General features: G+C 44.0%; 3 protein-coding genes and 1 non-coding gene across 6 annotated transcripts; all 4 read left to right on the plus strand.

The window, feature by feature from the left end:
- The first annotated feature begins 4,832 nt into the window (after window positions 1-4,832).
- On the plus strand, window positions 4,833-9,018 carry LOC4346171 (glycine--tRNA ligase, mitochondrial 1). The gene is made up of 9 exons (XM_015794891.3): window positions 4,833-5,352; window positions 5,944-6,326; window positions 6,436-6,553; window positions 6,737-6,931; window positions 7,057-7,281; window positions 7,512-7,571; window positions 7,695-7,775; window positions 7,881-8,286; window positions 8,469-9,018. Exons 1-9 carry the CDS (start codon window positions 4,834-4,836, stop codon window positions 8,702-8,704), a joined length of 2,223 nt encoding a protein of 740 aa, XP_015650377.2. The 5' UTR covers window position 4,833; the 3' UTR covers window positions 8,705-9,018.
- A 465-nt stretch (window positions 9,019-9,483) lies between these two features.
- Window positions 9,484-11,180, plus strand: LOC9266983 (UPF0481 protein At3g47200). Its single transcript, XM_015794893.3, has one exon. The coding sequence runs from the start codon at window positions 9,554-9,556 to the stop codon at window positions 11,036-11,038; it is 1,485 nt and encodes a 494-aa protein (XP_015650379.1). The 5' UTR covers window positions 9,484-9,553; the 3' UTR covers window positions 11,039-11,180.
- A 2,385-nt stretch (window positions 11,181-13,565) lies between these two features.
- Window positions 13,566-17,998, plus strand: LOC4346173 (chitin elicitor receptor kinase 1-like). Of its 3 annotated transcripts, none has more exons than NR_186402.1 (11): window positions 13,566-14,336; window positions 15,100-15,136; window positions 15,250-15,530; window positions 15,934-16,127; window positions 16,330-16,419; window positions 16,572-16,665; window positions 16,747-16,898; window positions 16,989-17,086; window positions 17,199-17,337; window positions 17,425-17,523; window positions 17,622-17,998. NR_186402.1 is itself a non-coding variant. In NM_001422666.1 (11 exons), exons 1-11 carry the CDS (start codon window positions 13,676-13,678, stop codon window positions 17,784-17,786), a joined length of 1,878 nt encoding a protein of 625 aa, NP_001409595.1. In that variant the 5' UTR covers window positions 13,566-13,675; the 3' UTR covers window positions 17,787-17,998. The 3 variants fall into 3 exon arrangements, 2 of the variants coding, with proteins under 2 accessions (NP_001409595.1, NP_001409594.1); NM_001422666.1 differs by having other exon boundaries at window positions 15,382-15,530; NM_001422665.1 differs by having other exon boundaries at window positions 15,382-15,530; window positions 15,937-16,127.
- Window positions 17,999-18,128: 130 nt separating this feature from the next.
- On the plus strand, window positions 18,129-18,209 carry TRNAL-AAG (transfer RNA leucine (anticodon AAG)). Its single transcript has one exon. It is a non-coding gene; the product is annotated as a tRNA-Leu (tRNA).
- The last annotated feature ends 3,625 nt before the right edge of the window (window positions 18,210-21,834 follow it).

Consider the following 21,834-nt stretch of genomic DNA (forward strand, 5'->3'; position numbering starts at 1 on the left):
CTGGACTGAGAATTTCTGTGGGTCGCTCTCACTCCACTCAGAACAAAGGGGGGAAACCAACGGCTGCATCTAGTATATCTATGTATCTCACCATCATCCGTACCGTATGTCTTTGTAGTTTCATACTTTTTCTTTAAACTTTTAACTTTTTCATCACATCAAAACTTTCCTACATACACAAATTTCCAACTTTTTCGTTACATCGTTCCAATTTCAACCAAACTTCTAATTTTGGCGTGAACTAAATACACCCTCAGATTATGTACTTCCTCTCTCATATAATGTTGTTACCTAGTTTCCGATTGGATACTTTCCAATCCAAGAAATCACAATGTTCAATCAGAGACTAGGTAGTAATATTTCGAGATGAATGAAGTACTTGCACTAGTATATACTTCATTCTAAAATAAGTTAACATGTTTAGATCTATCAAATTAGGTTGTCACATTTTTATTAATATTGACTTATTTTGAAACGGAGTAAGTGGTTGAGCCAGAAACACTGAATTTTATTTGATATGAGTCAACAGTAGTAATCTTTTAAAATTTTACAAAAGCTAAAGTAAATGTAGTGTGATTTTTACATGGCTTGGGAAGAGACGAGTTCCTTTTTCGTTGCTCCCTATTTCGTCCTGTCTATGTTGAATAGAATTGTGATGGTTTGGTGGGATGATCAGGTGGGATGGTGTACAGTGTACTAGGACGCGGTGTGTTGTGCCGTTTGTTAGAGCTAGCTGCATTCGGTAGTCATCATCATGTTTTTAATAGTGAAATTTATTCTGGCTTTTGCCTTAAAAGAAACTGTAACCAAGGAATCAAGGAATAGACATCATGTATTGGTGTGTTTTTCCTATAGTTTTGTATTTTTTTTATTATATTAATATGGAACTTCGCACTATTTGATATGGTCTCCAAGCTCACTTCTTTGAGAGGCATTCGCTCAGTCATGACCTCGCTCCGGTCTGATTTGTCCTCGGATCTGATCTCGAGCAAGTGCTTGGGCAAGTCCATTTCCCTAGTCGAATTCAAAAATACATACCTAATCTTAGCTTCTAAACCTAAGATCAAGATATACAAACCTACACGTTAGAAAAAGGACATGGGATCGGGATATTTCACGGTGTTCAGTTTCCTCCATCTTTCTTCAAAGAAACCCTTCATTGAGTCAAGTCGAAACCCTCCAACTTAACTCAATTCCGTTCGTTCAAAAGCAAGCAAAAAAAAAACTTGATTCCAGGTTTTGAAAACTTGAAGAAAACCCTAATTAACATCATGGTGCGGAACTGCACCGTTTTAAAAAATAGTGAAATGAATCATGCCTTTTTTTAGAAAGAGACTGAGCTTATCCTAAGGTTTATTCATGTAACGTGTACGGAACAATAGAACACTCACGCATGTGCACGTTAAATAGCGCGTGTACTGACGTTAGAAATAAAATAGATGGTAAAACATATTAAAGTCTGATGAAGATAGGAGGAATTTAATGTGTAACTAATTCCAGTACTTGTCGCCCACTGGAATATAATGCCCGGGGAAATAAAAATCTGAGCTGAGACCGATAATAACACGTACTACTACAACTTGCAAGGATCTATTGACGATTGATCTCTGGATGCAACGCATCGTCCGGGGAGGAGATGAGCTGAACAAGATAAGATGTGTGTGTGTTGTGAGGGCATCATATCCTTATCTCTCCAGCATGTCGTAACAGTGTCTAATCTGGACTCGATCATCACTTGTTGATTAATCTATGATAGTTAATAACGAGTTTTCTGGCTAGCTATATAACATGGTGCTCATTTTTTTTAATTATTTAATATTAGATCATTTCCTAATATTCGCATATAGGATCATTAATAATCATCTGTGCCTGCCCTGCTAGAGCGGTTAAACAAAAATCAAGCTAGGCAGGCACCCTGAGGCCTGAGTTTCTGCTAGCTGCACACACCCATATGTTAGTGCATGTATTATATATCCGCATAGATATAATGGGTACCAATATCTTTACTATGGCGTGTCTAAGATTTTTGTTTGATTTGTTTTCAATTGCAACCCTACGCCAACAAATCAAAATTATCCTTATCATTGTTACTGTACTCCCTCCGTTCCAAAAATATAGCAATCTAGAATGGGATGAGACCCATCTATATTTTGGGATGGAGAGAGTATCAAATATGAATTTTTGCACTCTCAAACAGTGGCGGAGTTAGAAAATCTACACACATAAGATTAAACTAATTGGAGTTCAAATATTTTTAGAAACTGCATGGTATTTTCAAGATTACATACAATGGGGATCATGCATGGAGCCAAGCATAGGGCTCAAGCCCTAGCTGCCCGTGCATGTTTCTGCCCCTGTTCTCAAACGGCACTCAACCAAAATTTGCAATGCTACTGAATTTTGGTAACAATAAAACATATCAGAAAACCGTCAAAAAAAATAAAACATATCAAAATTGGCATTGCTAAACGATGGTAGATTGAAAGAGCGACAAAATGAGCAAGTCCTTAAGGTGTCTTAAAAAATGTCAATCACTTTTCTTATTGCATAATCACTACGGTTCTCATAGCTCCTTCGTAGATTAAGCAAAAAAAACTATTCTAACTTACATTTTTTTAAAGAAAAACATAACCACATGAAATATATTTTCATTTCATAAAATATTACAAAATTGTATGTAGGAAAATTTAAACTCGACTAAAAATAAAGTAAAACCATATAATACAATAACTTTGTAGTTAAAAACGTAAAATTACACATTGCATATCATGTAATTTTAGGCTTAGAATTGTGCAGTTTTTAGGTAACTGAATTTCACAAATTTTCAGCCACCTAAAATCTAGCAATATCTCCTTTTACTTTTTTTTACTAGAAAAAATACCCGTGCGTTGCAACGGATGAAGTCTATTTTAATCTTATTATTGTTATATGGTTTAGTTAAGATGAAATTCATATTGTGTGAGTTCGCTTGGATATATATATTTTTTGAAAATCATGAGATGCAGTTAGGAGTCCAACCGTCTCAAGTTAGCACAGATTTCTTATATGGTTCCTTCTATATTACCAAAAGTGAACAATCTTAAAAAACGACTCAAATACGGATATGTATTTCTAAAAGCAAATGAACTTATAAATCGACCCATACACGGATGACGTACCAAAATACCAGAAAAACATATTCAATTTTTATAATAGTAGAGATATTAGGGCTATCAACCGGTAGCAACATGCAGCCGCAAACATAGTTGTTCTTCCAATATTTCTAGATAATATAGTAAATACTAGTCTGGCCTCTATATCCCTCAACGATGCACATGGCCAGTGTCATTGGGAATGTACTATCTCTATCTCTAAATATGATTATATCTAACTATGCCTCTAAATGAGACTCCATCTTATTATATAAAAAAAACTTGAGACTCCATCTTAGAATTTAAGTTTCTAAATAACTGTTCCTTTGACATTTGTTTTTATAGGGGCTGTGCATTTTGACTTGTACGGCTGTCATTATCTTGACATAATAGTACTGGTTAACTGTTTGTGTGACCCTATGTGCGCTATCAAGGTCGTATGCATGGTCTAGATTGACCGTACAGGGCTAATTGTCTTGACTAGTTGTCAACTTGCCTCGCTAAACTTTGACTTGAAAGCAAGTACCCGTTCAAATGGTCAAATCCTTGCTGCCATTGATCTAATCTACGGAGTACTACTACTACTACTACCATAATGGATTAATGGCACTGCATGATGCATATTTGAAGTTAAGTTGATTATATTATGTTTTTCTTCTTCTTACAAACGAATAAGATACATATTTGCAGCCCATAACGTTTATTAATTAAAAAATTATTTTAAAAGTAAAATATTTATGTATGTATTATGAGGACTTAAGACAATGCTAAAAAAACACTTCCTCTGTTTTAAAATAAATTCATTTTCACTCATCTCACACGTACGGACATACCAATAAAAAACAAAAAGACTATAATACATCTACTTCATGAAATTTCCACGATACTATATTTCGCATTTTATCTACTTTTAATATAATTATTTCTTACTTTCACAAACTCCGATGTAATAATTACTTAAAAATGAACATATTTTGGTACAACTGGAATGAACTAAAAAAAAACTTATTACAAGACGAAGGAAGCAAACTATAATTTTTTTTAAAAAAAATCATAATTAACTCTAACATTAAGATTTACAGAAAGTTAAAGAGCAAACAATAGAGCACTTGGCTTGCTGATAAGCAGCCAAGCAGAATTTACAAAAACATCGAGGGTGGGGTTACCGCCAACTCACAGTTCGGCTGTTACCGTGAAAAACGCACGATTACAACGAGGTATACCGTGATTTAAAAACCGAGAAGGTTACCACACGTGATAACAACGCAATAACCGTATGGTTTTGTAAACCTTGCTAGTAAGTACTCTCTTGATTATGGAATATAAAGGATATTAACAAAATTCGGAGGTGGCAATAGAGAATTACTGTTTGCACGGTCCAAGAATTAAGAGAAGATGAAATGAATCACGTCAAACTCGTCAAGAGCAAGAGGAGGGATGAAAGAAACCATGGAGAGCATATCATCGGAGGATTGGATCGGATCAGATCCCTTTTGCGCACCACTCGCCTTTTTTTCCCCTTCTTTTTGACAAACTCTCTCTCCTTCAATCCTCACCGTCCAATCCGACGGATCCAACGGCCCAGATCACTCCTCCCATCGAGGACCACGTACCCATCACCACAAATATGATAAAACCCAGGGACTAAAACGCAACATCGCGACGATCTTTTCTACCGTCGTCGTCGCCAGCCATCGAGTCGATGGTCTTTATGCGATTCCGCCCCCGGATTTTCTCCCCTTCGCTTTTCGGCCCCTCTAAACCCAGAACCCCAACCCTAGCCGCCTCCCCACCCGCCGCCGCCGCCGCTCGCCGCCGGATCGTCTCGATGGCCTCCTCGACGACGACGTCGGAGGACGCGCTGCGCCGGGCGCTGGCGGAGAGGCAGGCGGCCGTGGACGCGCAGGCGGAGGCGGTGCGGGCGCTCAAGGCGGCGGGGGCAGCTGCGGCCAAGGCCGAGGTGGATGCCGCGGTCGAGGCGCTCAAGGCGCTCAAGGTGGAGGCCGGCGCCGCCGCGCGGAGGCTGCAGGCGGCCGTCGGGGCTTCCGGCGGCGGAGGCGGGGCCGCGCGGGAGGAGATGCGGCAGGCGGTGGTGAACACGCTGGAGAGGAAGCTGTTCTACATCCCTTCCTTCAAGATCTACCGCGGCGTCGCCGGGCTGTACGACTACGGCCCGCCGGGATGCGCCGTCAAGGCCAACGTGCTCGCCTTCTGGAGGCAGGTCAGGCCGCGAGCGGAGCCATCTCACAAATATTACCTGTTGTTGTTCACGCTTGTTCAGTTCATTCGTTGGGGATTAAATGTATCCGAAGTTTGTTTAGATTAATTAGATAGTACTCCGTAGCACCAATCTAGTTTGAAATATTTCGTTGTGATAAAATCATAAAAATGTAACTTATGCCAGTGAATGTGTACTAACTTATTCACTTAATCTCACAAACATGACTTGTTGTTCATGCTTGTTCAGTTCATTCGTTGAGGGTTAAATGTGTCTGCTCTTACAGCTCAATTGACGTGTTCAGGTTTGTTTAGATTAACTAGAGAGTACTCCGTAGCACTGATCTAGTCCGATATATTTCGTTCTGATAAAAATGCAACTTATGCCAGTGAATGTGCACTACCAATAGGAGATTGTGACCTGAAAGTAGAATTATTTAGTTAACCATGTGACACTGTGTTCTTGATTGCTTTGTTTTGCAAGAATAGCTTTTATATGTTTGAAATTGCTTGTGTATTTGATAACTTTTTATTTTGATTTTACTTATGTTGGGTACTAAGATTTTAGTCACCAAATTCATTCTTTTCTTTTCAGCACTTCGTTTTGGAGGAGAACATGTTGGAGGTTGACTGCCCCTGTGTGACGCCTGAGGTTGTGTTGAAGGCATCGGGGCATGTCGAGAAGTTTACTGACCTCATGGTTAAGGATGAGAAGACAGGCACATGCTACCGTGCTGACCACCTGTTGAAAGATCACTGCAAGGAGAAGCTTGAGAAGGATCTCACCTTGTCCCCGGAGAAGGCAGCTGAATTGAAGCATGTTCTTGCTGTCCTGGATGACCTTTCAGCAGATGAACTTGGCGCAAAGATTAAGGAATATGGGATTGTTGCCCCTGATACTAAGAACCCGCTCTCTGATCCCTACCCGTTCAATCTTATGTTCCAGACATCCATCGGCCCTACCGGTCTTAATGTTGGGTAAGAATATCAATGTTCACTTTTTTTAACCCAAGAGATTAATGTTCACTGTTTAATTCTGTTGTTATGCTGATTGGCTGAATGTGTTCAATTTTGTGTGAACAAACAGGTATATGAGACCAGAAACAGCACAGGGTATTTTTGTCAACTTCAAGGACTTGTACTATTACAACGGGCAAAAGCTCCCTTTCGCAGCAGCTCAAATCGGGCAAGCATTCCGTAATGAGGTCTGTGTTTTGATACATTTTGTCTTTGCGTTCTGCATTTCGATTATATGCTTGAAGGAGTCTAGACTTATTGACTATAGGTCTATAGCTAACTATGCTTAGGAAACTCTCCACTATGCCATGGTTTTTTAGAGGGTTCTTTCTTTTGTGTTATACTCACTGTTTCTATACCATGCAAATCAGATTTCTCCACGACAAGGTCTTCTACGTGTGCGTGAATTCACATTAGCCGAGATTGAGCACTTTGTGGATCCTGAGGATAAATCTCACCCAAAATTTGTTGATGTTGCTGATTTGGAGTTTTTGATGTTTCCAAGAGAGCTGCAACTTTCAGGGGAGTCAGCCAAGTTAGTGAAGCTTGGGGAAGCAGTTTCAAAGGTACATCGTCGCTGCCTTGCTGACCAATTTGCAGTTGTTGAATTTGACATGTTTCTCTTTTTTTGTATTAAGAGGTGTTACTTCTCCGAGCTGTCTTATTCAAAACTTCTATCTTGTTTCTACAGGGAACTGTTAATAATGAGACACTTGGTTACTTCATTGGGAGGGTCTATCTTTTCCTAACACGTTTGGGTATTGATAAAAACCGGCTACGCTTCAGGCAGCATCTACCTAATGAGATGGCCCATTATGCTGCTGACTGTTGGGATGCAGAGATTGAGTGCTCTTACGGATGGATAGAATGTGTGGGCATTGCTGACAGATCTGCGTATGATTTGCGAGCTCATTCTGTAAGCCTACAACATCTCTTGAATATTTTTGCACATATTATGTGTAGCTCTTTGGATATGCTGCACTTGGATTTTGAGTTCCTCATTGGTTATGTTGCATCAAGAGTTCATGTTGCTTGTTTCATATGTAAAGTACACATGCTAACAATCATGTTATATTTACTGACCACTGTTTCGTGTTTTACTTTAGTACTAATGTTGATTGTGCTTACCTTGTTGCTGTTCTACAGGACAAAAGTGGTGTTCCACTTGTTGCTCATGAAAAATTCTCAAAGCCTAGAGAGGTTGAGGTGAGTTAACTGTCATGTCTGATTCTTTGGTATTCTTCTGCAGGAGTCATTTTGTAACATATTAAATAATGTGTATTAGACTTGAGCTAATTTGCTTGCTGTTGCTACTACTTTCCATTGCAGAAACTTGTTATAGTGCCCTCAAAGAAAGACCTGGGGCTTGCTTTTAAGGGGAACCAAAAGATGGTGGTTGAAGCATTGGAGGTAACTTTTTTTTGGTGCCATTGTCTTTATTATATTTCTTGCCAGTTTTCTTATTTCTACCAAAATGACAACTTTGTTTTATGGACTTCATGCTCGGTCTGACAGGCTATGAGTGAGAAAGAAGCAATGGACATGAAAGCTGCTCTTGAATCTAAGGGAGAAACAAATTTCCAAGTGTGTACTCTTGGAAAGGATGTGGTAATAACCAAGAAAATGGTATCGATCAGTATGGAAAAGAAGTTGGAACACCAACGAGTCTTCACCCCATCAGTCATTGAGCCTTCATTTGGCATTGGGAGGATAATCTACTGTCTATTTGAGCATTCCTTCTACACAAGACCTAGCAAATCAGAAGAGGAACAACTGAATGTCTTCCGGTTCCCTCCTATTGTTGCTCCTATCAAATGCACTGTGTTCCCCCTGGTGAAGAATCAGGAGTTTGACGACGCTGCGAAAGTTATTGATAAAGCATTAACAACAGCAGGCATCTCGCATATTATTGACACTACTGGTACGTATATAATATGAAAATAGCTTCTCCCACTGTTGCTTGAAGATATTATTAACATCTAATTGACAATAAAGAAAAACATCTGAGTTAAAAATTATTACCATGTTGGGAAGTGTAATATGCAAATTCATGCTAGTTTATGCATTACTCTATGAGCTTATGTATGTCATGTGCTTGTGCAGCCATTTCTATTGGGAGGAGGTATGCAAGGACAGATGAGATCGGTGTTCCATTCGCGGTAACAGTTGACTCTGCGACAAGCGTGACAATCCGGGAGAGGGACAGCAAGGAGCAGATCCGAGTTGGCATCGATGAGGTGGCATCAGTGGTGAAACAGCTGACAGATGGGCAAAGCACCTGGGCCGATGTTTCATTTAAGTATCCCAGCCATATTGGTCCCCAGGGTGATCAGGAGTGAAAATCCTGAACCCTGTTCCAAAGAAGCACCCCAAATGGCCGTTGATTGACTTGAGGAGAAATAGTTCTTCCTCGTTTCATGCAATCTGGCAAGAACAAAGTTTGTCATACACAAATATACAACTCTTGGACGCCCTTACATCTCTCCATTGTTCTTTTTGCTCTCTTTCAAAAGTTTCACCTGATTTACATGTTCACAATACAGAACATAGCATTTGATTTTCTGCTGAATTCGTCCTGTTAACTTGTAAGGTCGCACCAAGAATTGTTCACCTACCTTCAAAGTTCCAACAAACGAGCTGAAGCTTTGAGTTATTACTTTTCTTAGACTCTTAGTTTTTGTACTCAGATTGTCTTGTCTCTAGTATTGCTTAAGGATTAAGGTGAATCTTTTGACTGCCTAACATGAGGAGAATTTGCACCCACTCCGTTGATTTCTCACTGTCGTGACATGAGAATTTCAGCAAGGAAGGCTGCTTAAGCCATACTCCCTCCATCTCAAAATAACTGCAGCCATGGTTTTTTGCGCCCAGTTTTGACCGTTCGTCTTATTTGAAAGTATTTTAAAAAATTTTAAAAACACAAGTCACGAGTAAAGTACTATTCATATTTTATCATCTCATAACAATAAAAATGCTAGTTATAAAATTTTTTCAAATAAGACAGACGACTAAAGTTGAACACGAAAACTTATGGCTGTTCTTATTTTGGGATGGAGGTAGTATTGTTTTCGATTAGTCCAACTATAAAGGCTGCAATTTTCTCTTCCATTGCATTTTTAACCCCTACTACTTGCCGCACCTTGTGACCATTCCCGCCATAATCCTTGAACTGCTTGCTTGGTCTCACGATGGGTCCCACTGACTGGCCGGAGCCGGCCGCCGGCGACGAGAGCAGCGCCGTCGTGTCCGACACCGACGAACACTCCGAGGAGAGCTCAGCCGATGCCAACGCCGACGAGACGGCGACGCGCGTGCAGCGCCGGCTTGACGAGGGCGCGGACGCCGAGGCCGAGGAGATGGCGGCGCGCATGCAGCGGCGGGTGGAGGCGCTGCCGGGGAAGGCGCACGAGAGCGAGCCGTTCACCATCTTCCGCGTCGCCGGCCCGATGCGCGGCCGCAACCGCCACCTCTACGAGCCCCAGATGGTCTCCGTCGGCCCCTTCCACCGCGGCGCCGCCCGCCTCCGCGCCATGGAGGAGCACAAGTGGCGCTACCTCCGCGACCTCCTCGCCCGCAACAACCCCGGCGGCGACGCGCCGCTCGCCGCCTACGCCCGCGCCGCCCGCGAGCTCGAGCCCGCGGCGCGCCGCCGCTACGCCGAGCCCGTCGCACTCCCGCCGCGGGAGTTCGCCGAGATGCTCCTCCTCGACGGCTGCTTCATCGTCGAGTTCTTCCTCAAGGGCGAGGACCGCGCCGCCGACGCGCTCGTCGACGCCGCGTGGGCGATGCAGAACGTGTACAACGACCTCTTCCTCCTCGAGAACCAGCTCCCCTTCTTCGTCGTCGAGCGCTTCTACGACATCGCCACCGGCGGCCTCGGCCGCGACTACCTCGTCACAAGCCTCCTCGCCAAGTACCTCACCATGGACACCCCTCAGGACGCCGCCACGGCGCGGCCGCCCGACGGCGAGATCCTCCACCTCCTCCACCTCTACTACCACTGGTTCTTGCCACCGGAGGAGAGGACGAGCGACAGCGGCGGCGGCGCCGCCGGCAAGGAGGAGGAGGAGGACGAGGCGTTCTGGGACGAGTGGCTGGCGAAGCCGATCCACGAGCGGGTGCCATGGCAGATGCCGCCGGCGACGGAGCTGCAGGACGCCGGGGTGACGTTCCGGGCCAAGGCGTCGCCGCGCAGCCTCGTGGACGTCACGTTCGACCGGCGTGGCGGCGTGATGGAGATCCCGACGGCGGAGAACTACGCGAACCGCGCCATGCTCGCCAACCTGGTGGCGTACGAGCAGAGCCGGGGGCGGCGGGAGATGCAGCGGGTGGCGAGCTACGCGCTCCTCATGGCGTCGCTCGCCGACGGGCGGCGCGACGCGGAGGCGCTGCACCGCGCCGGGGTGCTCGCCGGGGGGGACGTGGACGAGGCGGCGGCGTTCTACGCGCACCTGTGCCCGCCGCCGGAGGCCGTGAACAACTGCTACGGCGAGGTGTACGGCGGCGTGAGGGAGTACTGCGGCCGGAGCTGGAACCGCCACCGCGCCGTGCTGGCGCACGACTACTTCAGCAACCCGTGGACGAGCATGTCCGCCGCCGCCGCCGTCCTCCTCCTCCTCCTCACCGTCGTCCAGACCGTCTACACCGTTCTACCCTACTACCATCCCACCTAATCACACACCTACTATTGCATGTATTGTATCGTATCGTACCTTTTTTTAATCCCATTCTTGGAAGAGATCATTAGCGCATAATCCTACTCTGTAAAATAGTAGTAACATCTTTTTAATTGCACATGTACTCTTCCGTTACAAAGGCTCTGTTCGGCAGCCATACAAGCTGCGGCTGCTACATCACAAATTCACTGCAAGGTGCAAGCTGCAGCAATTCTCAACTACTGTAGCTTCAAAAAATACCAGCCGAACACATCCAAAATACAAAATATAAGAAATTTTAGATGAATAAGACACGTTCTTTAGAATGGAGAGAGTAGTAGATTAGCAACCAAATTTTACTAAGGCAGTAGCTATATTATTTTTAGTACAACTATAAAGGTTGATGGGTAGCACAAGCCCAAAACCTGATTATTGTTATACCCATGGCATTTCACCGAATATCTGGTAGTTATAAGGCTATTCTCAACCCAATGACTAGAATAATGTCCATAGCATTAAATAAGCTGACACCTAAGATGAAAGATGATGTAACAAGTAAATAAATGAGGAAATATAAGGACATCAGGTTTTACATGAGATATAGTTTCTACACAATATTTAAGACATCATGTTAAATAAATAGCATAAAATTTAAGTATGGAAAAATGGTGTTTGCATTGAAAGAATAGTGTCTAGTATTGTAGACTGGTGAGGGCGAGTTAGAGCAAATAATCCAATACTTCTTGGGCGTCACCTTGGATTGCACGTTCTCAAGTCCCAACCAAGAACGTCTTTGGGATTTGTGTATCCACAATTCTACTGCCGTCTTGAGAGACTAACATATCAGCTTTCATTTTGTAGTCTACCTCCACATGTCTCAACTTGGCCCCTCCATCCGCCTTGACATCATATCCAACTCACTTGCTATGGCAGCTTGCTTGGTGATGTATCTAGGCCTCTTCCTAGGAATTGCAATGCTATACCAACAGTGAGATGAGCATACGAAGCTCTGATACCATATTGTTAGCAAACTAATTTACTAAGGCCCTGTTTAAATTCCCTGGTAAAATTTTACACCCTGTTACATCGAATGTTCATACACATGCATCGAATGTTTAGACACATGCATGAAGTATTAAATGTAAACGAAAAAATAACTAATTATACAGATTGCGTGTAAATTGCGAGACGAATCTTTTAAGCCTAATTGCGCCATGATTTGACAATGTTGTGCTATAGTAAACATCTGCTAATGATGGATTAATTAGGCTTAATAAATTCGTCTCGCAGTTTACAGTCGGAATCTGTAATTTGTTTTGTTATTAGTTTACGTTTAATACTTTAAATGTGTGCCCGTATATCCAATATGACACGCTAAAACTTTTCACCCCTGGATCTAAACACAGTCTAAGTGAATAGCTGTAGTAGTCTAGATAAAACTCAAAACTCAAGGTTGGTGTTGATAAGAAGCTAGATGAAGAAGGAGATCTACAGTCAAAGCTTGGCTCCAGATAGCCGCCACCCTCACTGTTGCTTGTCTCCTTTTGTGCAATTTGCATTTCTTCCAGCCGGATGGTCCAAGTGAAAACCCAAACACAGGTCATCAAAGCCGATGTCTTAACTGTTGCATACTACACACACCAATTAACTGGCACATTAACACACACTACAACTTATGAAAAAAAAAGTTCCTTTTTAATTGCACATGAATTATATTAGATGTTGCAACCTTCATAATTTGTTTTAGCTATAATCCAATGGACAGACAGTGACAACAGAGCTCACAATCTTTTTCGAAAAAAAAAAAGACAACAGAGCTCACAAGCATACAGTGATGCAGACGGCCATGCGTGACATACCAGTCCTGAACAGAGGACATAAGTTCTAAGAATTGCGTGCGTCAGCAATGCCAATGAGGAAACCGACAACTCAGCATCTACCATACGATATGCTCTTGTGCGTTCTCTAATCCGCATGCAAATATCTAATAGAAGTGTCTGGAGAGGAGTCGTGGAGCGGTATAAACCAGCTCCATATATCTAGTTTATTCTATGATAGCGTTTTATCTAGCTCTGCTCTTATTTTAAGTGGGCTAAAACTATTTGGTTAGACTCTAGCTTTTGGAGTGGAGCTATGCCAAACAGACCTCAAATATAGAATACTTAAGGAGTCAAGGTTAGTGGCTAAGCACACGATTATCCTCTTGTTCTTCAAGCAACACATTATTCCTGGCTGATTGAGACACCAACCCGTGCTAATTAAGCAGTTCAATCATTTAACCAAAAAAAACTAATTAAGCTAAGCATCCGTAAGCAAAGAACACAGAGTGAGCTGTAATGATCTGTAGTACTACGCTTTAATTGCTTTGACCACGGCCGCCGCCATTGTTGTGCTCTTCTTCTCCCTTTCTTCCCCGGCGCCGACCTCCCTGCCACGCGTCGTGCCCTGATTAGCTCACTCCCCCCTGCCCCCACCTGTCAGCCTTACACGTTGCGCTGTAGTAGGTGGGGCCCACTTGAGGAAGCGGGGGTCAAACTTCCCCCGCGTTTTGGTCGTCGTCGTCGTCGTCTTCTTCCTTCTCCTCCTCCGCCTCGAATGGCTCCACGCTTCAGCCGCGGCTAGGGTTTCGTCGCGAGCGACCTCCCGCCGCCCGCCATGGAAGCTTCCACCTCCCTCCTAGTCCTCGTCCTCGCCGCCGCGGCGTTCGCGGCGGGGACGGTGACGGAGGCGGCGGGGGACGGGTGCAGCGCCGGGTGCGACCTCGCGCTGGCTTCCTTCTACGTGACGCCGAACCAGAACGTCACCAACATGGCGGATCTCTTCGGCATCGGCGCGGCGAACTACCGCAGCCTCGCGCCCTACAACCCGAACATCCCCAACCTCGACTTCATCAACGTCGGCGGCCGCGTCAACGTCTACTTCACCTGCGGCTGCCGCTCGCTGCCGGGCTCGCCGGGAGCCACCTACCTCGCCGGCGCCTTCCCCTTCCAGATGTCCCGCGGCCAGATCTACACCTCCGTCGCCGCCAACTACAACAACCTCACCACCGCCGAGTGGCTGCAGGCCACCAACAGCTACCCGGCCAACAACATCCCGGACACCGCCGTCATCAACGCCACCGTCAACTGCTCCTGCGGCGACGCCAGCATCTCGCCGGACTACGGGCTGTTCCTCACCTACCCGCTCCGCGCCGAGGATACGCTCGCCTCCGTCGCGGCGACCTACGGGCTCTCGTCGCAGCTGGACGTGGTCAGGAGGTACAACCCGGGGATGGAGAGCGCCACGGGGAGTGGAATCGTGTACATCCCCGTCAAAGGTGAGGTTTCGCAGCTTCCTCTTGTGGATGCTGCTGCTGCTGCTGCTGTTCCATGTGAATTGTGGGGAATTCGGTTCAAATTTGGCATTTCATTAGTTCATTTTGATGCGAATTGAGGAATTCTAGGGATTAGGCGATTAGTTACTGTAGGGGACTGAGGGGATTTTTTTGTTGGTAGGTTTGTACTAGCTAGAAAATGAGCGGTTATTTGAAGCAGTTTTGGACTGGATGCCCTGAAATTGATTTGGATTAGTTACCTGGGAGAAAAGGGGGAAGTGTATGCATAGCAGCTATATTGTTGGAGTTATATTGGTTGTGTTTGCAATTGCGTTATTGCACAATTGAACTGATTGATTGAACTCTGGCTATGGCACTCCCCACACACTATCATCCTTCATATGCCCTTTTTGACGCTCAAATAGCTTGGAATTCCTTTTATGCTTTGTGGAAATTCTACCTGCATGCTAACTCAATAAGCATGAGGCTCAGAATCATCTTGGCATTACTGTTAATTTAGAGAAACAAAATTGACTGGAATTGCTTTGTTTTAGTAAAATGGAACCAAAGGTCTCCTCATATGGCTCTATAAGATTCCAAGTGTGATCATCGATGATCCTTCTGCTGATACTCAGTTGGCATGATTGAGGCTTAATTCAATTCATTGCATCTCCTTTTCCTCTCGACAAAACAATTAACATAAATTATATGCTCTGTAGGATTGATGTAATCTTGCTAATATGGTTTACTGTGGTTGGTTTTTCAGATCCCAATGGAAGTTACCTACCTCTGAAATCACCAGGGTAAGTGCTGGTAGATTGCTGTATAGTCCTATCCACTTGGATTGCATTGCTATTGTTCCTGTTGTTTTTATTCTTTTTGCAGTTATGCTGATAAGTATCCTCATTTTGTGCAGTACAGGCAGCTTCTGTCCTTTGCAAGCTAATTATGCGTCTGCATGAAGGTTTCCGCTAAGCAAAATTGGAAGCCGTTGATTCTTGCAAGAGAACCATGATGCTATACTTAACTCTCAACTGTTTGGATCAGGAAAGGGAGCTTCTGCAGGAGCTATAGCAGGAGGTGTTGTGGCTGGTGTCGTTGTGCTTGCTGCCATCTTCTTGTATATCATATTCTATAGGAGGAGAAAGGCAAAACAGGCCACCCTGCTTCAATCATCTGAAGATTCCACACAACTTGGTAATAATAAGCTTATGTAGATTTGAACTCTATGTCTCTGACCCTTCATCAGATATTTATCTTTAGAAAGGCGTATGCAAGCCCTGATTTTACCTGCAAGTTAATTTTGCCCTCTGTTCATATCAGCAATGGCTTAGTTTGTTGGTACTGTCCTTTTAAGTGATTATTTTGCAACGATTTAAATGGTTATTTTGTTCAAGGGCCTGGGGATGTAGTGGAGTAAGTAGATTTTTTTTGGTACCCATGAATTTGTTTTAGGGGACTCTTACTCCAGAGTTTTTCTTGTGTGGCTTATAAGTGTAATTTTGAATGTGCTTCTTCCCTGAGTGATTTTTCTCCTTCCTGATGAGTACAATAGAATGGAATTTCCTCTGTTTCTAACATACTACTGTTTTTGTTCCAGCAGGTACGATATCCATGGATAAAGTTACCCCATCAACAATTGTTGGCCCTTCACCAGTTGCAGGCATTACAGTTGACAAATCAGTAGAGTTCTCATATGAAGAACTTTCTAATGCTACACAGGGGTTTAGTATTGGCAATAAAATAGGGCAAGGTGGTTTTGGTGCTGTCTATTATGCTGAACTTAGAGGCGAGGTTAGCTCAAAATTTTCTCAGATGAATATGTAACAAAAGTACATTTCCAATCCAAAATCATCTTCGAGTCATGACATCATCTAATGCTTGGACATGTACTAGCAAAATAAGACACAGTTATGATGATCCATTCATTGTGATCATTTGCTACTGTTATCGTCTTTGCTCCAAAATGACTTCCCTGTTTCTCTTGTTTCTCTAGAAAGCTGCCATCAAGAAAATGGACATGCAGGCTACTCATGAGTTCCTTGCTGAATTAAAGGTTTTGACACATGTTCATCATCTGAACCTGGTAAGTGATTTTTAAATATATTTTTTCCTAGGCATCAGAAGAATCTTTTCCACCCCTCCTGTTCCCTTGCATAAATACATATAGGTAGTCTGCATTCAGGTTAATCTGTTTTCTTTTCTTCCATTCTCAATGTTCGATATATTTTCATACAGGTGCGTTTGATTGGTTATTGCATCGAGAGCTCTTTGTTCCTTGTCTATGAATTTATCGAGAATGGCAACTTGAGCCAGCATTTGCGTGGAATGGGTATTGTGTTGCCTCTTGAATAAGTTGGTCATGCCAATTTTGATGCTTTCTGCAAATTAATCTTATTCACTCTTGTAATAGGTTATGAACCTTTGTCTTGGGCTGCCAGGATTCAAATTGCACTAGATTCAGCAAGAGGTCTTGAATACATTCATGAACATACTGTTCCAGTATACATACATCGGGACATCAAATCAGCAAACATCTTGATAGACAAGAACTACCGGGCAAAGGTTGGAATAATTCACGATTTCACGTGTTCCTTTTCCTTTTATTTTCTATTTTTGCTTATCCTTCATGTAATTATTATGTATACCTTTCAGGTTGCAGATTTTGGTTTAACAAAGCTTACAGAAGTTGGTGGTACATCAATGCCCACAGGCACACGTGTTGTTGGTACATTTGGTTACATGCCTCCAGAGTATGTCTCTTAAATTTTTGTTTGCCCATTAGATATGGGTGCAAAATTGCAGAGCAACCCCATCTGTGAATCTGTGTTGGAAGCTTATATGCATGGAACATGCCGTTTGCAGGTATGCTCGATATGGAGATGTTTCTCCTAAGGTTGACGTCTACGCCTTTGGTGTTGTCCTCTACGAACTTATTTCAGCGAAAGAAGCCATAGTCAGATCAACCGAATCTTCAAGTGATTCAAAGGGGCTGGTTTATCTGGTGATTTTCCCTGCTCAACTAACTAGTTACTTTCTGCCATTGTTCTTTCAAGAAACAGTCCATTACTTACAGCACTGAAAACTGCAGTTTGAGGAGGCCCTCAACTCGCCGGATCCCAAGGAAGGCCTTAGGACGTTGATTGATCCAAAGCTAGGAGAAGATTATCCTATTGATTCCATTCTCAAGGTTAAAACCATGCAGAAAAAAATGCCATTGCATATTCGCTTTTCCCGTGTGGTTGATGAAATACTTGAAGGCTAAAAGAAATCCATTGCATTTTGCAGCTGACACAACTCGCAAAGGTGTGCACACAAGAAGACCCCAAGCTGAGGCCTTCAATGAGATCCGTGGTCGTCGCGCTGATGACGCTTTCATCCACAAGTGAGTTCTGGGACATGAACAACCTGTATGAGAACCAAGGTTTGGTCAACCTAATGTCCGGGAGATAGTGACTTTGGTGCCGCCTGCACACTGGGAAAATTGTACATTCAGGCTCATCTGAAGTGTGTAATGACAGCCATTACATTGTTTTGTCATCTTTGTTATTCTTTTCTTTTTTGCTGTTCCTACTTAGAGACCTTAGACATCTGGAAGGCTATATGTAAGATATTGACTTCTACATTCCAATGGAAATAAATAAATATTATCCTGTAGATATTATAGTTCCCCCTACTTAAGCAGCCTCTGCAAAGGATCCACTGAACCTTGTATTGCTCATGTGATGCTTCACTTGCTGGCAAATGCTGGATGCAGGAAATAAAATTATTGATCCATCTGTTGTAGCATCAACCGTTGAGATGGCCGAGTTGGTCTAAGGCGCCAGATTAAGGTTCTGGTCCGAAAGGGCGTGGGTTCAAATCCCACTCTCAACATTATTTTTCTTATTTTTCCTCTGTTGCCTTTACTGCTATTGCTGCTAAAATTTCAACATTATTTTTCTTATTTTCCCCCTGTTGCCTTTACTGCTATTGCTGCTAAAATTTCATCTTTTGTTTCTGCCTGTTGACTGTTGTAAAATTTCATCTTTTGTTTCTGCCTGTTGACTGTTGTAATTCATATATTTTTTTAGCCTTTTCTGCTAAAAGTTCATCTATTTTCTTTCGTAGCCTTGCTGCTGTTGTTTGGCTGTAAAAACCAAAACATCTTTTCTGTCTGCTCACAAATCTCTCGGATTGGTGCAGGACATGCAAATTTGGATGAGCAGTAAATTTCATTGTTGTTCCATGGCATCGTGTAAATTTATTGGATTGGACAATGGCATTTTGCAGAATTATTTATGCTTCGACTTCCCTATTCTCTTTCCAGTCTCCCACGTCAGGGGAGGGGTAGGAGAGCCGCGTCAATGGCGGCCGGCCGGCCGGCGACGAGGATCCCCACGGCCACCGGCGCCTCCGCGCAGGGCAACCGAAGAAGAAGAGAACCCCCAGCAACGTGAGGAGCGCTACGTGGGCCGAATATCTTTCATGGTAGTGGGCCGATTTGTTTCATGGGCCTACGCTAGTTATCATCTGAAGCCAGCTTAGTGGGCTCGATGCCAACACGGCCCATATTGGATTACCCGTCAATTGGGCCCAATCGGCTGGCTGGCCTTCCTCCTGTGCTCGCCCGTTGTACCGAAAATTTAACAATATAACCATTTTCAAAAACTTATTTGAAAAATGAATCACGACTTCAACGTCATCAGGTTTAGCGAAGTCCAATATCTCTGCATCAAAACCGATGGCACGATTTATTTTTGAAATAAGTTTTTAACACGGTTTCGTAATAAGTTTTTGAAAAGAGTCAAATTGTCAAATTTCTGGCCCGATGTGCTCTTTGCGTTACAATTTCTGCTGCTGCATGTGAGGGTCTACTTTCAGTTTTGTTCTTTCTGTTCTTCGAATTCCATGATAATAAAGAGTTTAAATATTGTGGGAACGAAAAAAGCTCCTGTTTTTCAAACTAGGCTAATCAAATCTCCTTTGAAATGAAGGATTTTTTTTTTGAAGAATTTAATGAAAAGTAAACTAATTACCATAAAAAATAATTATGTAAAAATCCTTGTGTTCGAATAATACACAGTTCATCTATCTCACACGTGAAGCATGGAAAGCATGATCAGCTAGCTATGCGGCGACGGCACTTCCTCGTCGATCATTACGCTGCGGCAAGAAAATAAAACGTACGGACACGATGGAGGGGTCATTTCCTTTACAATAATAACACTACTATCAGTATTTCCCAAACCGCTAAAACCGGGTTACCGTACCCCAACAGTAAGCACGGTTACCATACGGTAACCGCGGTAATCATGTGAAACCATGTAAAATTTATCAAAAATTCAAATTATTTTTTAAATTTATTTAAATTTAAGGAGGTTGTCGTGGTTTTTCTATTATCGTACCCCACGGTAACCGCGCGGTTACCGACGATAACGTAAATCCTGACTACTATATGTATTGATGTGTGGGACATATCAGTAACTGTAACGATTGTAATAACAATATGATAGAGGATTATAGGAGTGGATCATGACCTGGACCGATGACCCATTATAGCTTAGGCTGCCTGTGAATATCAATTACAAGATGAAAATACAGACTTTACAGTACATATTGTATCTCAGGATATGTTGATGTGTGTCATTAGTAGTATATCTAAATCAGCACACAGATTAGATGCTACTACTATATACTTCTTCCGTTTCATAATGTAAGTCATTTTAACATTTTTCACATTTATATTGATGCTTAAGAATCTAGATAAATATATTAATTAGTAGCATGAATAACTTACATTGTTAAATGGAGGAAGTATATGCGATCGTCGTGTCGTTTCACTGCTCGAACCTTTTGACAATATGGTTGCCAAGACGAATTTTGGTGCTACTATAAGATCGTTGTCGTTGCGTTTTATTTGGCCAAGTGAGAGTATACCCTTTTTGCCCTTTTTTATGGTGAAAAACAATAGAAGTTATACATGATGTTTTGCAGGAGTACAAACATTTGCAATACTGTCGGTGCCTATAAAGCTATATAAATTAGAGAAAAGTACATTTTACCCCCCTAACTATCGAGGTCGACCGAATTACACACCCAAACTCGAAAACCGGACATTCTACACCCTCAAGTATTGATACCGGGCAAATTACCCCCCTGAGCACTGTTTTAGGTGGTTTTGGGATAGACTTGCTGACATGGCATTCCAGCGTGGCAAAAAAAAAATAATAATGGACCCACGTGTCAGTCTCTTTATCTCCTCTCTATCCCCTCGCGCCGGCCAGCCTCCTCTCGCCGCGGGAGAAGGCACCTCCGCCGGCCACGCGCGGACCACCTCCTCCGCTCGCCGCGGGCGGAGCCGCCTCCGCCGGCCGCGCACGGCCCCGCCGCGAGGGCCTCCTCCGCTCGCCTTCCAGCTCCGCGCGGCTTCGCCGTCTCCGCCGGCTGCGCGCGGCTCCACCGCCTCCGCGGGCCGCACGCGGCTCCGCCGCCTCCACTGGCCAAGCGCGCCTCCGCCGCCTCCGTCGGCCACGCGCGGCCCTGCCGCGGCTCCACAGCAGCTAGCCATGCATCCACAGTAATCGGCGCGCAGAGGCAGACGGCGGGCGGCGGCGGCGGCACGGTGTATGAGGAGGAGGTTGAAGACGACGATGACGATGGCGGCGACGGGCGGCTGAGACAGAGGCGGAGACGGCGTGGGCGGCCAGCGGCGGAGGCGGAGCTCCTCGGGTGTCGCGGCGGCGACAGCGTGGCAACAGGGAGCATGTAGAGCCGGCGGTGGCGCGCGGGAGGGCGGCGGCACGGCAGTAGGGGGGCACGGGCGTCGCCCCTTGCTAATGCGGTGGTTGGCGGCCGCCCAAGCGCCGCAACCGAGGTGGACAAAGAGGTTGAAGACGACGACGACGAGCTCGGGCACGGCCCGTGCGAGCTCCGTCTCCCGCTGCCAGCCGCCCGCTCCGCCTTCGTCTCAGCCTCCCGCCGCCTGAGGAGCTCCGCCTCTGCCTCCCGAGGAGCTTCGCTGGCGCGAGGGGATGAGGCTGGCTGGTGCGAGGGGATAGAGAATTAGAGAGGAGATATAGAGACTGACATGTGGGTCCATTATTTTTTTTAATTTTTTTTGCCACGCTGGAATGCCACGTCAGCAAGTCTATCCCAAAACCACCTAAAACAGTGCTCAGGGGGGGGGTAATTTGTCCGGTTTCAATAGTTGAGGGTGTAGAATGTCTGGTTTTCGAGTTCGGGGGTGTAATTCGGTCGACCTCGATAGTTTAGGGGGTAAAATGTACTTTTCTCTATAAATTATAATACGGGCTTGTTCACCATGTTGGTCAAATTAATCATATCAAATTTTAGTAATACCAAATTTTAACATGTTTTATCATTACCAAATTTTGACATCATTAGCTTTGATTGGTTTGATGCATTTACCAAATCTTGGTTAAGTTTTAAGAGAGGAAGCTTAACTGCTAAAACCTAATAAGGTTGTAATGGTTAAAGTGTGTTTCTATCAAAAATTTAG

This window comes from Oryza sativa, chromosome 8, assembly GCF_034140825.1.
Source record: "Oryza sativa Japonica Group chromosome 8, ASM3414082v1".
Classification (NCBI taxonomy): Eukaryota; Viridiplantae; Streptophyta; class Magnoliopsida; order Poales; family Poaceae; genus Oryza; species Oryza sativa.